The 16,061-nt window shown below is 37.3% G+C and overlaps 1 protein-coding gene across 3 annotated transcripts in view; it reads right to left on the bottom strand.

Annotated features, from left to right (window-relative positions):
* Nucleotides 1-1,162: 1,162 nt before the first annotated feature.
* Nucleotides 1,163-16,061, bottom strand: part of plcd1b (phospholipase C, delta 1b) — a 39,367-nt gene continuing 24,468 nt past the window's right edge. The window contains exons 1-15 of one of the 3 annotated variants that reach the window (XM_056235577.1): nt 12,023-12,153; nt 8,819-8,977; nt 7,864-8,092; nt 7,643-7,772; nt 7,322-7,550; nt 6,948-7,149; nt 6,631-6,775; nt 6,320-6,472; nt 4,341-4,490; nt 4,084-4,234; nt 2,855-2,971; nt 2,565-2,743; nt 2,322-2,454; nt 2,099-2,248; nt 1,163-1,893 (exon numbers count right to left, since the gene is read on the bottom strand). In XM_056235577.1, the coding sequence (XP_056091552.1) occupies nt 1,802-1,893; nt 2,099-2,248; nt 2,322-2,454; nt 2,565-2,743; nt 2,855-2,971; nt 4,084-4,234; nt 4,341-4,490; nt 6,320-6,472; nt 6,631-6,775; nt 6,948-7,149; nt 7,322-7,550; nt 7,643-7,772; nt 7,864-8,092; nt 8,819-8,977; nt 12,023-12,053 (2,250 nt within the window). In that variant the 5' untranslated portion in view covers nt 12,054-12,153 and the 3' untranslated portion in view covers nt 1,163-1,801. Of the gene's footprint in view, nt 1,894-2,098; nt 2,249-2,321; nt 2,455-2,564; nt 2,744-2,854; nt 2,972-4,083; nt 4,235-4,340; nt 4,491-6,319; nt 6,473-6,630; nt 6,776-6,947; nt 7,150-7,321; nt 7,551-7,642; nt 7,773-7,863; nt 8,093-8,818; nt 8,978-9,623; nt 9,814-12,022; nt 12,154-16,061 lie in introns of those variants that run through there. The other 2 variants (XM_056235576.1, XM_056235578.1) reach the window with 2 other exon arrangements.

The raw sequence follows: 16,061 nt of genomic DNA on the forward strand, positions 1-16,061 counted from the left end.
CTAGGCTTGAAATCAGTTTGGAGAGGCTGTACAGTGCTGGTGTTTGGAGTATATTTCAAGTTGAATTAATTCATGGTTGTTGCAAGTTTTCTTCCGGACTCTGACATGTTATATTAAAGCACCTTTTAAAAAAACCACAAAAAAAACCACAATGCCTTTTATATTGCTGTGAACTAAAGGTCTTGTATCCTCAGATCTTTTCATTTCTTCTAAATAAATGTCACCTCTTGAATGGTGTCTTTTAGCATATCCATTGAAAAAGAGGTTGAAATATTTTAGTGTAGTTTTAGGTTTTAATTTTTACAGAATCAGCATGCAAGTAATTGCTTGTGCTTATTTGGGGTAATGATTATAAACAAAAAATTATTGATTATAAAAAATAGTTTTTCACCAACAAAACATTGTCCTAATGTCTTCCATAGTCCTAATGTAGGTTAGAAAAATATCTTAATTTGAAAAAATTAATTTTGATTTTATTTGGAAAATCACTGAGTTTAGGGAAAGTTGAATTTAAAAATGAACTTCAAAATAGTGTAACGTCGTGCACTTTCCCAGAGAAACAGACAGGAGACGAAGATCCGGTTTACAAGCCCCAAACGGCTTGGAGGTTTATTTCCTGAACGTGTACAGCCTAACACGTGTATCAGGAGGTGTCCTAACTGTCCCCAAAAACGACATGAACGCCCAAAAAGAGATGTAACGTCAGACTGACTTTCAGTCTTTCTCTCTCTCTCTCCGTCCTTAAGCCCCTCCCTCTTAACTATATCCCTCCCGGACACCTCCCCCCAACAGCAGGTGAATCAACAGAGAATAAACCGTGTCAGCGCCACAATATCATGATCATGTTCTCCAGCATGATTTGAATTGATCCAAAGAGCATCCAAGTCACATGATCAATATCACAAATTTACTGTGATTAATGACTTGTTTACTTCATATCATAACATTTCTTTTAGGAACACAAAGAAATTGTTATTTATATTGTGATTTAAAAAAGAATTTTTTTTTTTTAGAATCCGAGAAGTGTCAACAGCAGACTTTTATCCTGATGTTGTTTGAGTGCCAGTTCTCCCTCAAGCCCATATGAATACTCAGGAAAATTAATTTCTTCATACCTCTTGTCTGATTAAAGCCATTACAGAATTAGTACAAGAACTCAGACAACAGTTTAATAACTTACATTTATTTCTCCTTTATATTGATGTATACAGTTGGCAATGTGTTTCATCAGGATCACTGGCTTTGAGTTCTCTGACAGAGTATCAGCCAGAAACATGACAATTTAAGTACCTTATTTAATGACAAATCATATATGGTATGTAACTACATAAAAGACAAAAAATAAAAATGAATGCAAGCTTAAAAACAAATTAACTAGAGATATTACAAAGGGTGGAATGGTCCTGTTTATTTGTAATTCCACCATCAAATTGATCCTCTGCAAAAATCTTTAGATCTAAAAACGGTGTTCTATTTAACTAAGACTAAAGGTTGACACTCGTGAATATTAATGTTAAGAATGCACAGTTGTAGTAGGTAATCCATTTGGCAAACTAAATTGTATAACATTTTACAAATAATAAAAAGTACAAAAAATTAACATTAAATGTGAGACCATCATATTACAACTTTGGAAAGGTTGCTGTTTTCCCACAATTTCCCTGCCTACCAGAATCACTCAAGCTGCCTTATTTTTTGCCGACCAATTAAAGCGAGACATTTACCCTTCAGGACGTCTGCGCTGTTGAATATAGTGACAATATCATCTCAGATAAAGTATAAACCTGCAACGTCGTGTGTATTATTCAGCATCCACAACCATGATGTGAACGAACAGCCCAGCTGAGGAAAGGAGGTCTCCATTCATGGTGAGCAATGGCACATGATGGTATCCTGTGGTATAACATGAACAGAAATACACCCTTTATATGCCAATGACATAAGCAACAAATCAATAGTATTGTTGAAGTGGTTATCATATTTAGCATGCATACTCATCTCTTTGTTTGGCCCTTTTTTAATTAAAAACTTAAAATCCTAAATTGCAAATCACTTTGCAGATTGTCGTTGCTCTCGTACAGGACTGAAGCACACTAACCGTTCTTTAGGCTGTTGAAGGGAAGTGTGTACTGGCCAATAAATTCATTGTCCGTTGCGGTATCGTAGTCCTCAATCAAAAAGCGCACAAGGGCTAGATCTGGCACACACACATCAAACTGGAAGTTTTCATTCCACATAGGGTTGAAGCCTTGAGAGAAAAGAGAGCGATTAGGCAACATCCAGGCGAGTCCTGATTGAGAACATTTACAGGGTTAATATACCATTATTCTCAATGTACTGCGTTTCCACCACGGTCGTATCGGCTGGCACACCGTAGATCTGCACTTGCACAATGGGATCAACAATGGAGGACTTCCTTTGGCTCACTTTGGGTAACTGTTGGGCTGAGATCACCTATTAGGCAAACAGTAACAGTGGTTAAAAAACAGCTATGCAGCTGACATGAACAACAAAGATATAGTCCATATATTGCAAAATAAAAAAGGTGTTGGAGAGCCACTTGCCATCACATGAAGACTCTTTCTCTTTAACCATGGTCCCTTGGTGAGAGTGATGGGGTCAAACTCAGTGTCTTGGTCTCGTAGGTAAGACGGCTTCAGGATGTAACCAGTCTGTCCGTTTTGAAGAAAGAGCCCTTGATTCAGATTCATCTCTGGGCAGGGCGTCTGGAAGTTGAGGGCCACTAAAGGGAGAAGTGACATTAACATCAACTTCCACTCGGATTAAATCTGAATATACATGTTTCTCAATAGAGTCAGTTATATGGTGGGTATCAGATTCATGACTTCTTTACCTATCTGACAGCCTGCGTTCCACAGAGGCACAGGGTTATAGTTCGAGGAGTCTGTCCTCAGTCCCGCTGGGTAAATCCTGCTGAGTTTGTGTGTATTGTGACGGATATAATCATTTGCTATGACAGAAAAAATAAAATAAAGTAGTTATTGTGGGAACATGCTTGTTTGCTTTTTGTCTTTTAAGCATCTAAGAGGCATTATTAGCCGTGGAATGTGTTTGGGTAGGATTTTAGGTTAAAATATACACAACCGTTGAAAAGTTTGGGGTTGGTACATTATTTAAATGTTTTTGAAAGAGGTCTCTAGTGCTCACCAAGGCTGCATTTATTTGATCAAAAAGTAAACAGTAATATTGTTAACAGTAAAAACAATAATATAATATTGGGAAACATTATTACAATTAATAAAATAACTTTTCTATTTGAATATATTGTAAAATGTCATTTATTCCTGTGATCAAAGCTGAATTTTCAGCATCATTACTCCAGTCTTCAGCGTCACATGATCCTTCAGAAATCATTCTAATATGCTGATTTGCTGCTCAAGATTTCTTATTATTATCAATGTAGAAAACGGTTGTGCTGCTTAATGTTTTAGTGAAAACCGTGATATTTTTCAGGATTTTTTGATCAATAGAAAGCTTGAAAGAACATAATTTTAATGTGTTCTTGCTAAATACAAATTAATAAAAAAAAAACAAAAAAAAAAAACAGAGCACACAGAAGTGTATATTGTGTTTTAGACACTGTAACTGGTGACCACCTTTTATGTTTCACGGGTCTTTTCACACTTTTAGACTATTTTTTGCCTTCTGTGTGAATTAACATATTTTACTTTAATTACTAAAAATAAAATATGTTTAAGATTTCAATAGATCATTTAAAAAAATATTTTCAAATATTTCATTAAAGAATTTATTCATAAACAAAAGTATCTATCTCTTTTTGCTATCCAGCAAAACGATAAATATATATGAGAGAAAAAAAGACACCTGAACGGCTCTTTTCCCTGTTAGTCACCTGCTTCTTTACATATTCAAAGTTGTGTGTCAGGAGTCTCCCTCAAGCAGAACCCCTCATCTGTGACATAATGCATGTTTATGACTCTGTATTTTGCTGAGAAATAAATCTGTGCCACTGGACAGAGCTTGTGTCTCCGTCTCATGACATGTATTCATTTGTTTAATAGCCTGTGTTGCGTTTGAGCAGCATAAATCATGACATCACACCTGATTCCTCAGCCAGTTTCACAGCTTTTCCCTCTTTGAATGAGGCCATCTCATAAAAGGACTGCTTGTCCCGGGAATCCTCAAACCCATGGAAGGGGACACTTTTGCAGTAGATCACGATATCAGACAGCTCCTTCGCAAACTTCAATTTCTGTTTTAGGTGTGTGTAATAAGAATTAAAAGAAACAAAGTATATAAATGATTACTTTCCATGGTCACATATGTATGCAAGACAGACATCACAGAACTCAGCTTACGCTAGACGACTTCTCACGGTCTTCCTCATCCCCTTCGTCATCTTCTTCCTCTGTTACACTGTCTTCATCTGCTGTTTTGGACTCGTCTGAAAATGTGTCCTCAAGTTTGTTTAGTCTCTTCCCTTTCACTATGAACCGTCCTTTGAGTTCCTAAATAATACATAGTCATTAAATCAGAGCCTGCAGATTTACATGCATAAATCTCAGATTTACATGCATTCATTCAACAGGCACTTTTATTCAAATGATTCTCAAATAAATCCAATGAAACCCATGCATTTTGTTTATGTGTGTTTTGCCTGTTTATTTTGCTTTCTTTTCAGATTTTTTATTCTTTTAATGCAGGTAGAAGTGTATTTTCTGCACTAGTTACACCAAAAGGAACTGCGTTCTAATAGCAGCCTATTCACAGTTGTCTGCATATTAGGCTGGAAAATGATAAAAAAGCATATCAATTGTTAATATGCTAAGCAGCATATATATGTGCTGCATTTTAATTTTGACAGTTAGAGCAGCAAGCAGGACAAGCTGTTTCTAACACAGTAGTTTGAGGAAGCTTAAGCTGCAAATGATACTCTGGTGAACAGCAGTGTTTCTATTGTTAACTGTGACAGTGACCAGGGCAGGCCACACCTTGACCGAAGGGAATGAAAAACAATGTTACGTAAGCTATGATAATCACCCGCTCCCCTGCAAGCAAAGCACCAGTCGCTATAGCAATCCAATGCATCGTCTTTAAAAGCCACAAAACCAAGGCATCTTATAAATCGGTCTTTGCAGAGTTTCCTCATTTTTATATATGCAAGTATAATCGATGTGCTGAAGGTGTCAATCCTGAAGGTCTCAGGTCTAAATCCACAGCTACTGGATTATATCAAACACTTTGATCTTTTAAACTGCTTTATACATGAGTAAATGTTCAATTTGGATTGTCACAATAAAATTGCACGTAAAACAGCTAAATGTGTGCATTTACATTTACAAATTTATTTTGGTTTATTAAGCTTCTTACTAGAATACTTAATTCTTATTGATCAATCAAGGCATTTTGTGGTAAAGTATTATTTTATTACAACCACTAAATGGTAGGTATGCATGATATCATTTATCATAATATATAAATGTACCATATTGGTTATTTTCCAATATTAAATTTTTTTTAAAAACATTTATCGGTATATATAGATATTTTCCCCTATTTAGATGACCTTTAAAAAAAAATCTTAAATGTAACCTTTAGCCAATCTCAAAATTAATATACATGTTTCATATTGTACTTTACAATGCCATGATGCCACTGTGATTCACATGCAGCATTTAAAACGATTAATTTGAATAGTTTTAGTTTATTTTGACATAATAACATTTTAATATCTTCCATGTATCGGAAATCAGCAATAACAAACTTATTTTGTCTTTTCGTAACGTCCAGAATTTGAATATCAGTGCTTCCCTGCTAAACATTTGGTAGCACTTTATTTTACAGTCCTGTTCCCCATGTATATACTATGTACTTATTAATTACAATAACTGGGTAATAACTATGTACTAACCCTGAACATACCCCTACATCTAACCTTAACCCATGTAGTTACTTTAAATAAACCAGTACTTTCTTACTTTCTGTAAGTGCACATACTGTAAAATAAAGAGCAACCAAACATTTTCAATGTGCTAGACTATCTAGCTTCATGTCTCTCATATAACTCCATTGTCTCTTTATTCTTACATGATAAAAATAATTTCACCTGAAATCGATATTTCATGTCCACCCGGGGTGTAATAAGCAGGATAGCGTACAATCAGTCGGTCATTATGACAAAATAAACCCTCTCAGGCTCGGCTTCCTAAGCAGCCTGTCAGGTTTATTTGGTATTTTATGATAACCGGCTTAACCTACGGTATCCCTTACATAGTCATGCAACTGAATATGCCTGTAAATGATCCTCTGTGTAACATGACATCCCGCAGTCACTTACCTCTGGAGAAGGGAAGCGTGTGGGCATCTGATCTCCGAGGGGTTTGGTGACCAGAGCACTACCCAGGATGGAGATCAAGAGCTGAGCCATGGTCTTCTGCTGCTCCACACTGCAGTGGTTCTCCAAAGACAGGATCACAGGGTACTCGGACGTCTGGTGAAGGGAACAATCATATTGTTGTCAGTCAGGTACACATGGAAAGCACACCAGAAGGACAAGCTCTACAAGTCCCAAAACAAACAGTAGCAGTCACTATAGTATCTTGGTGAAAAGACAGCTATTTGCATCCTGTATGTTATGAATCTTTTTACCTTAAAGGCATATTCTTTAATGGCTTTAATCACATCTTTGAAGAGGATCTTTGAGGTGAGAGTGTATCCATGATAAATGACCGGCTCTCCATCTGATCCATCCCAGCAGTCCAGCTCCACACAGCGGCATCCCTTTAGAAGTGCTCTGTACAGGGACAATGCAACTTGCTATTCCAAAGCTAAGCCATAAAAACATGCTTTCTGAAAGGTAAATTAATTCCGATGCTTTCATTATGAAACTAAAATTTATCTATATATTCTATCATTTTTAAACTACGTAATTAAAATGTATTCAAATATTGAATGATTAACATTACTTTATGTACGCCTCAGTGCTGCTGGGTCCCTTGAGCTGGTCCTCCAGCAGGTATGTGTTGTGAGAGGAGGAGATGAAGTAATGGTTGAGAGGCTGCTTCATGTCCTGGTAAACACTTTTATGGGCCGGGTTAAAGATCAACCCCTCCGGCTGGTGCAGGTACATTAGGAAGCCATCCTTTGTCATTTGCTGTTTGGCTCTGGCTACAAGAAACACGAAACACAGACATGCAATTAAAAAAAAACGTTGTACTTGTATATCTTTTCCCCTGAGACTGAGGCTAAACTTGCTGACAGCAAATGACAGCTTTTGAATAACAGATGTTTTTATCCAAAGCAACTTACAAATAAGAATAACACAAGCAGGCGGCATTACCATTTTCATCAGGTTCATTTTTCTCAATAAGCTGAAGGGCATCATTCTGAGACGCATCCTCTCTTTGCTCATTCAACAGGAAGTTCAGCAGGTCAGCGGCGCTCATGAGACCGTCTGTCTTTGCATACTCTCTGTAGATGACATCGATCTCCTCTCTTCGTGTCAGGATTTCATAGAAATGCTCGATCTCCTTGCCCTCTAGGAATCCACACTTCGATTGGTCACATTTCTGAAAGAGAGGAAACAATGGTATTTCTATTCAAGTTATGAGAACATTAGACAGGTAAACTGGGTTACAATCCTGCATAAGAAGAATATTACCTCAAAGAGCATTTCAGCGTAGTCTTCGTCCACCTCAATGTTGATTTCTTGGAGAAAGCTCTTCAGCTCTTTCGGACTCATCTTGTTGTCTAAGTTTTTATCTGCTTTACGCATACAACTGTAGATCCAGCTAAAGCTCTGATGTAAGGACAATTAAAGAGAGATTTGAAAGAATAATGCTTTAATTGCACCTCAACACCACAGGTGTTTGAAAAGGATACTGCTCCGTTTTCTTCTGCGGAGTGAGGTTGTTCATGTTTGAGATGACTTTCTCCAAACCATTGACCCACTTCTTGGCTTCTTCCTCAGAGCTGGCGATCAGGTCCAGGTTTTTCTGTCGCCCCTTAAACAGGATGGAGAATGCTCGACCATCCACTGACTCCTCTGTGTGTTTCCTTAGACCCTCCGTCTGCCGACCTGTTCGTACCGCCTCAATGTCGTCAACAGAGACTGAGTGAGAAAGACATACAAAACTTCATAAAATGGAGTGTAACGTGGGTCCCACTGAACCCAGACCCTGATCATCCACAGCTGTCCCAACATTATTAAAAACATTATCATACATTTTGCATGTTTTATGTCCCAATTTTTTTTGTGTGGTTCATTGATGTCACACAATGTTTTTCACAATGCCAAATTTGGTTAATCAGCAGCACCTTAGTTTTGTTTTCTTGTAAAACTATCTAATCATCCTTAAAGTGACAGATGTACCTGAGAAGCAAAACTTCAAATGTTAAATTTGGTTTAAGCTTAAAACCATTGACACATTTGCAAGACAAGATCCATTTCCTACTAGGAGGTTTTTTTTCCCTAGTTTCCTGCTGTTAAATGCAGTATCATCACGTGTCTGGATGGCAATATGCATATATGTAGAAGAGGCCATGCTTAATACAAAGGTGTTGCAAGCTTGATTTTGTGACTAAAATGTTGGTATCGTAATTTTACAACAATGAAAGCAATAACTTTATTTATTTAGACGGGGACAGTGAACGTTTTGGCAGGGAAAGTAAATATGTGATCTAAAGAAAAGAGAAAAGGAAATCCTTAATTTTGAGCCCTGAGTCAATATGAGTCAACACATACCAGCGATGGTCAGTGCAGGACACGAGAGCGCATGCAAAGAAAGGGCTGAAAGGTTTCTGACACACCCCAGTGCACATCCTTTTTGGGACTCACATGTGTTTTTGGACTTCAAGGTCTTTTTGGATTCATGCCACATAGTCTTGCAGTCCTCCTGCAGCTTGTAGTAGCGCGTCTTTTTCCATGAGCCTGAACGGACTTTCAAAAGGTCCCCGCCGTTTATCAGGAACTGCAGGTCTTTGTCACCCTCCAAACCTGTGGGGAGGACAATACCACTCAAGTAGTCATTCTTTCAAACATTCAAAGCTCATATGATTTCCCTTTGAAAGGCAGATTTGTGGCATATGTCATTTCCCACATCACAACATCCTTTTTTATGAAGGGAGAACAAACAAAAGGGTTATATTGTCCCTCTGCGGTCCAATTACGGAAGGAAGTTAGGAACCCACCCTTTCAGCAGCCAAGGAAGAAAACGTGGTTTTAACTTCTATGTAAAACACAAAAGACTGTTCCTGAAAGACTTGAACACATACTGTGGACACTTGACACCAACCAGGACCAGATATTAGGTTAAACTGCCAAAGCACAAAATGCATTATTTACTAAGGCGTGGTGTGTATTTGAGAGTAATTTACACACACAACCATGAATCAATAGGTGTGACGTGATATTGCTCTATTTAGGACAATAGCTGGGACCTACTTACACTGCTATCTAGGGAAGCAATTTATAGGTGAGACAGACAATGCTTTCCTGGTTACGAGATTTCCTTGGAGATGGTGCATGTCAATGAACCGGTTAAAATAACCAATAGAATACCAATTTAAACGCAATCATGAAAGATGAAGTTCTCAGATTACATTAAAACAAGATTATTGTTATAGCCTATTCATCCTCCTACCTATTAGTTTCATGTTGTTGCGCGCGACTGTCTTGATCTGCGCGCGGTATACGGACTCTTGAGACTTGGTCCGAACAGGTTGTCTTCGTACACACTGCATAATGTGAAATTTCCGCTCAAAAAATCAAAACTGCTTCTGATAATAGGTGCCGCAAACATATCCCAAAGACTTGTTGTGCCGTGTTGTATCGCTCACGCTCACTCGCTTGTCTGCGGATTCGGGGCGTGTACTAATCCAAAGTTCATCCCTAGAATAAGAAAGTGTAGATACCTTCCGTCTGATCCCAAACAAGTGGCAATATTTGTAGGCGAATTCAATCAAAACATTAAGAATGTGTATTTAAAGAAATGTATCACTATAAAGTACTTATTAAAAGTATACTTTAGACTACAGTCGAAAGCTACACGTGCGTAACAGCAGGTAAAATACCTGTTGGGCTTCTGCGTGTCTTTCTGTGCAGAAGCAATGCCGCCATCTAGTGACTGCATTTGCCAGTCCACACAGACTGATGTGTTCAGCAGCCGCCAGTCCAAATTTGATCCGGTGAATTTATGTTAACCCTACAGCTCTTCATTTTTCTTTCATTATGATGGTATTACCGTTTCATAATTATACATGGCTTTCTTTTTACACTGTCAATACAAATATTCTTTTTGTTGAGGTGTTGTTAAATGTATAGGCCAATAATGTTATTGTTAACTAAAACTATTAAAATACTTTTCGTTAATTGAAATGAAGCTGAAGCCTACACCCTTTTTCGGTTATAATGTAGCCTATAGCCTATATTTTTTTTCTTTACTTTGGAAAATTATTGTGAGGACCGAATTTTTTTTTTTTTTTTGCTGTTGTTGTTAAATAAAATATAAATATTAGATGAGAAAAACAAACGAAACCTTTGCAACTAAAATAAAATAAAGCTTAATTGAAGTACTAAAATTACACAAACTGAAATAAAGCTAAATAGAAATAAAAAAAGACTAGAAAATAAAATAAAAACTTGAGCTAAAATGACAAAAGCACATAAGAAAGTTACTAAAACAAACTAACATTACAATGAAACCTAAAAAAAATAATAAAAACTCATTCAAAACATCAATAAACACTAGAATAGAAACTGAAGTAACACCGATATAGGTCCAATTCAAGTTACTTTTATGTATACACATTTTTTATTTCATTCCACATTTTGTACCAATTTTCCTATAAACCTTTTTAAAATGGCAATGTCTAAAATGTCAAATTTTATACAAAGTTTTGCCCTAATTGTGGTTTGTTTATTTAAAGATTTAGACATGTATGTGTATGTACAGCATGACATATTTCGGTTACAGTAAACATGACCCAAGTTTGGGTTCTTAAAAAGCCTAAGGCATCTAAATGTCTAAATAACTGTGTGCTTGTTGTGTATACATCTCCTGAATCTCCAGTATCTCTGTCATCCAGAGGGAAATAACTGTCTTGCCTCTCACTAAAAGCAGGAAGCAGCCAGTGGGTTTGCCCCACTACAAATTGTCCTAATATTAGCCTCTAAACAACAGCAACAACCACAGAACCACTGCACGTGTTTTTAAAACCATCTTACCCTGCACAAACTGAATGTGTCTGATAAACTATATTTTTGTCACATTTGTTTTTCTAAGACTGTTTTCTAAGTCTGCTGGTGGAAAAACACAGTTAAATGAGCTGAGCCTTGGTTTGAAGAGCGAGTAAACCCATAATTTGACAGACGTTTCAGGAACTGAAGTAATGAAAGGGATGTTATGTGAGACAGTCGATGGAATGTTGCCCCAGGCTACTGACACCTCTCCTGTGCCCCATCCTCAATGTCCTCAATAGAAAATCTAGGTTATTTTATTGATGCAGAATTGGAGCACTGTAGTGAGATGGGCAAATAGCTACACCCAATAAATAACAATACAATACAAAGTTGCCAAGGGTGTGGCAAACATATTATGTACGAGAAATCAATTTCCACTACACCACCCATTCATGCGTTCATCATACGCATCAACAGAAAAAAAACTGACTGAAAACAAATGTGGGGTTTGCGAAAGTATTTTCAAACTTAATGTACAAATGAAATACAATACCAAATATATAGCATAAATAAAAACCGGTTCATATAAAATTTTCCCCCTCTACGTTGTTTGTATCGCCCGTTAAATTAAATATTTCATAAACTAACGTGAGGGTTCAAATTATGTTTGATAGTTAACATTCAGTTGCGCGTGGCTGAAACAAGAGCGCGTGCAGGTTTAGGCTAAACAGGTCTGAACATCCACTGCTCTCAAACTGAACTTTAAGATGTCGATTGACTTGTGTGATACGCACAGCCATTTCGGAATCATTTTAATTCAGTTGTAACAGAGTCCCGTATTAGTTTCCATTCAACACTTACATTGTTTATCAGCAATGCCGTTGGAATCCATTTCTCGTAAATACAGCAGACTGGTATCCTCCTCGTGCACAATATGTCCAGTGTTCTCAAATCCAGGAGTTCACACTCAAAAAGAAACTACATAGAACTTCGCTGGCGCAAAACCCCCCCAAAAAACATACGAAACTGAGAGCGGATATATTGCTCCAGCCTTCTCGACACAGGTACAGATTACCTGCCTGTGGGTAGCGTCTCAGTAAAAGGTATAGCTCAGCCACTCCCACTGATCAGTTCAGCATCTTATAAATGCATGCTGTGCCTCCAGCTGCCTGTAGGGGTCATGACAAATTATGCACATACAGTAAAGCAAATCCAGACTGAGATTGAATGTTTGGTTTTATTCTGGAGAAGCAGTTGAACTGCACCTGTAATTAGAGCTGTAGACACTAGTCATGCCAGTTAAAATGAAAATATGCTGTATTAGTGTGTATTGAATCTGCCAGACAGCACTAATAATTAGCCTGGAAAGCAATGAGCTCATTTAACTATTTTAACATTTTTAACATATCATTTAACATATACGTAGGAAGTCTGCTTAAAGGGATAAAAAGAGTGGGTTTTTTTCTGAGTGGGGTTTGCTTTGGATTAAAATACATTTTAATTTAGACTTTTTAAGGCTTTGTGCACCTTAAAAATGAGTTTGCATATTATCTCTTCACTTCAAAAATGCCTATAAAACCTGGAACAAATATCCAAGTGTTATTGGGTGTTGTTGATTAGCATTTTACATGATTGTCGTTCTCTCTGGTTTGAGGTATTTCAATGTAACTACTATGGCTGGAGAGGTTTAAAGTTTGCTTTTGTCAAAGAATTCCTTTGCTGACTGATAGTGATCAAGGAACTTATTTTATTGCCAAAATGAAATGTTCTCAATGCAGCTCTCATATCTGCTATGTGACAGCTGAGAATAAAACAAACATTCCAAGTCAAGTTCTTTCTCCTTGTGACTGGTTGTTCAGCCTGGGAGGTTTACCAGGGAGTGGTCAATTAATAAGTTCCCTTTTAAAAATCTCAGAAATGACTTTACAAACATTCTTGTAATTTTGCATTGGCGGTGGGCTCTTGTATCCAAGTCAAAAGTGAGGCTGAAGTGCATGCCAGCTTTGTTCAGAAAGCATCTGATATATTTTACACCAAACAGTCACAAGGAAAAAGACAAATATTTAATGTATCTTCAATTCCACAAATGTCAAATGTCAACCGATTTTGTGATTGATTTAAGCTTATAAATAGTTAAAGAAATTATTTCCTCACGCTGTGGTAATTTCTGTGTATTTTACGATGTCATGGAACACAAATGGAGTGTATTCAAAACATCACATCTCCTCTATACAATCATCATGTTTGCTGCTATGTTCAGTTGCAAGAAGCGTATATTCGCCTTTATACTGAACTTAAGAAATGTCTGTCTTCAAGCCCTCTGTGTTTTCTCAGAAACTAACAGAGTATTTACTTTATGTCACCTTAGTTAAGTGAATCATAAACACAAGTATGTAGCACAGAGGGTTAAGCAGGTTCAGAGGGTGATTTAGGCAATTACAATACAAACTACGACTTGAAAATATCAGGACTGTCAATAGAATAGACTAAACAACTGCGATTAATGTCATGATTTTATGTTATGAGTCCCTTCCAGGTCTAGGAAAGAAAATTATATGTGTGAGTTGGGTCAATTTGTGGAAATGATTTATTACTGTGGACCATACTGGATTTAAATTAAAGGATGAAAAAGTAAGTATTTAGTGTTGCTCATTTTCATGAAGTCACTGTGACCTTACTTCCCACTGATCATGTGATCCCCGAGAATATTCTTAGACAAAATGCTGTATGGACTGAACAGTATACTGTAAGTTTACTCATTTTTGCAGCTTTTAAAAAATAACCTGTCGCCTGTATGTCACAGATGATTGGTCATTTTATCCTGATGTTGTCATGCAATATATGTCACGCAGAGTCAATGTCTTCACAGGCAGAGCTGAGATCTTAGATATCAAAGACCTGCCTGGACAAATACAGAAGAATGTCAGTGTTATTGATGTGTAACTCTTCAGTCATGTTATAGTTACTGTAAATGTCTTGTCATCTGTCACACTCAGTATGATTTTGCTTGACCCCGGTACAACAATAGTCATGCAGTAGTGCGTATGGCTGTGTGCTGTTGTGCCAATCAGCAGTCCCATTCATGGCTGGATTACCCTCCAAGCAGCGTCAGCTCTGGGATGAGTGCATTTTAACATTAGGCCAATCTGCAGGCTCAGGAAGAGAGGCCTTATTCCCCAAATCCATCTCTGTGTTGAAGGGGCCGAGGATAAGACTGCAGACAGAAGGCAGCATTTTGTGCCTTGGCTACAATAGTCTGCTTAGTTTGATCTAAAACATATTTAATAAAAGAGGCTACTGTGCATACTGCATACAATTGAAAAGATGACTGGCTAGAAATATAGCATATGATCCTTTACACACATATATTATATATGTATATACACTACATACACACACACTGTAAAAAAAGGTGAAATTTACAGTAAAAAAAAACTGGCAGCTGTGGTTGCCTGAAATTTACCAGAAAAAATGTGGTTGCAACATTTTAGGTTTTATAGATTAAATGTAATGTATTTCAAAATGTATTTCACCAACTGATGTCATTTTAATATTAATAAATATAGTCACATGTGCTCAGGAGTACTTTGGAAAACTGTTTTCAGTTAACACAATCTGACACTGCATCAAGGAATGCAACTTGAATCTCTGTTATGCGAGGAGAAAGCTATACATTAATTCTATGCAGTGATGCCTCCGAGTTCTCAGTGGAAATGTGTGCTGTGGTCTGGTCAGATGAGTCCACGTTTCAGCTTGTTTTGGGGAAAAACGGACATTGAGTTCTCAGTCCCAAAGATGAAAGGGACTATCCAGATTTTCCTCAGCGACAGGTACAATAGCAAACATCTGTCATGGTATGGGGGTACATCAGTGCAAACTTCGTGACTGCATGTGTGAAGGTACCATTGATGTGGAGGCGTATATTGGGATTGTACGACATATACTGCCATCAAGATGACATCTTTCCTGGAAAGCAAGAAAATGCCAGGCCTCATTCTGCACATGCTTTGTCTATCGAATATGTTTGGCCCATCATGAAAAAGAGAATAAGACAATGACGTACAAGGACTGTTGAGCAACTGTCTTGTATCTGTCTTGTACCAGATTGGGCAAAAAGTCCACTTGCAAAACGGCAACATTAATTCCCAAATGATTAAAAAGTGTAATTAAATAAAGGTAATGTAACACATGCCCCTGCATGTCCCAACTTTTTTGGAGCCATCAAAATCTAAATTTGTTTATATTTACAAAATAAAAATAAGTTGGTCAGGGAAAACATTGTAAATCTTTTCTTTGTACTTTTGTCAGTTAAATTAAAGAAAATGAACAAATCACAGATTCTTGATTTTACTGCATTTTACAAAATGTCCCAACTTTTCTGGAAATGGGATTGTTACAAAACCCTAATGTACTGATTATATATATATATATATATATATATATATATATATATATATATATATATATATATATATATATAAATAAAAAAATAAGAAGAAACAGTTATTTCAACAAACATGTCACGGTAGACGTATTCTCTGGTCTCTTCTAGTCTCGTGTTTATGTTGTTTTGTGAATGCACGTGTGTGTGGGCGTGAATGATTGGCATTCCTGATCCGCTCCAGCTGATCATCATCACGTCACCAGCTGCAAGCAATATCTACACTCTATTTATACTTACCGCTGTTTCCTCATCCTTGTCAGATCGTTGTCTTGATGTCCTTGGTGTTCCTGTGTCCTGTGTCCTGTGTCCTGTGTCCTGTGTCCTGTGTCCTGTGTCCTGTGTCCTGTGTCCTGTGTCCTGTGTCCTGTGTCCTGTGTCCTGTGTCCTGTGTCCTGTGTCCTGTGTCCTGTGTCCTGTGTCCTGTGTCCTGTTCCCGCCTGGTGTTCCCGTTCTTCG

This window comes from Rhinichthys klamathensis, unplaced genomic scaffold (assembly GCF_029890125.1).
Source record: "Rhinichthys klamathensis goyatoka isolate OS25496 unplaced genomic scaffold, OSU_Roscu_1.1 h1tg000422l_1, whole genome shotgun sequence".
Classification (NCBI taxonomy): Eukaryota; Metazoa; Chordata; class Actinopteri; order Cypriniformes; family Leuciscidae; genus Rhinichthys; species Rhinichthys klamathensis.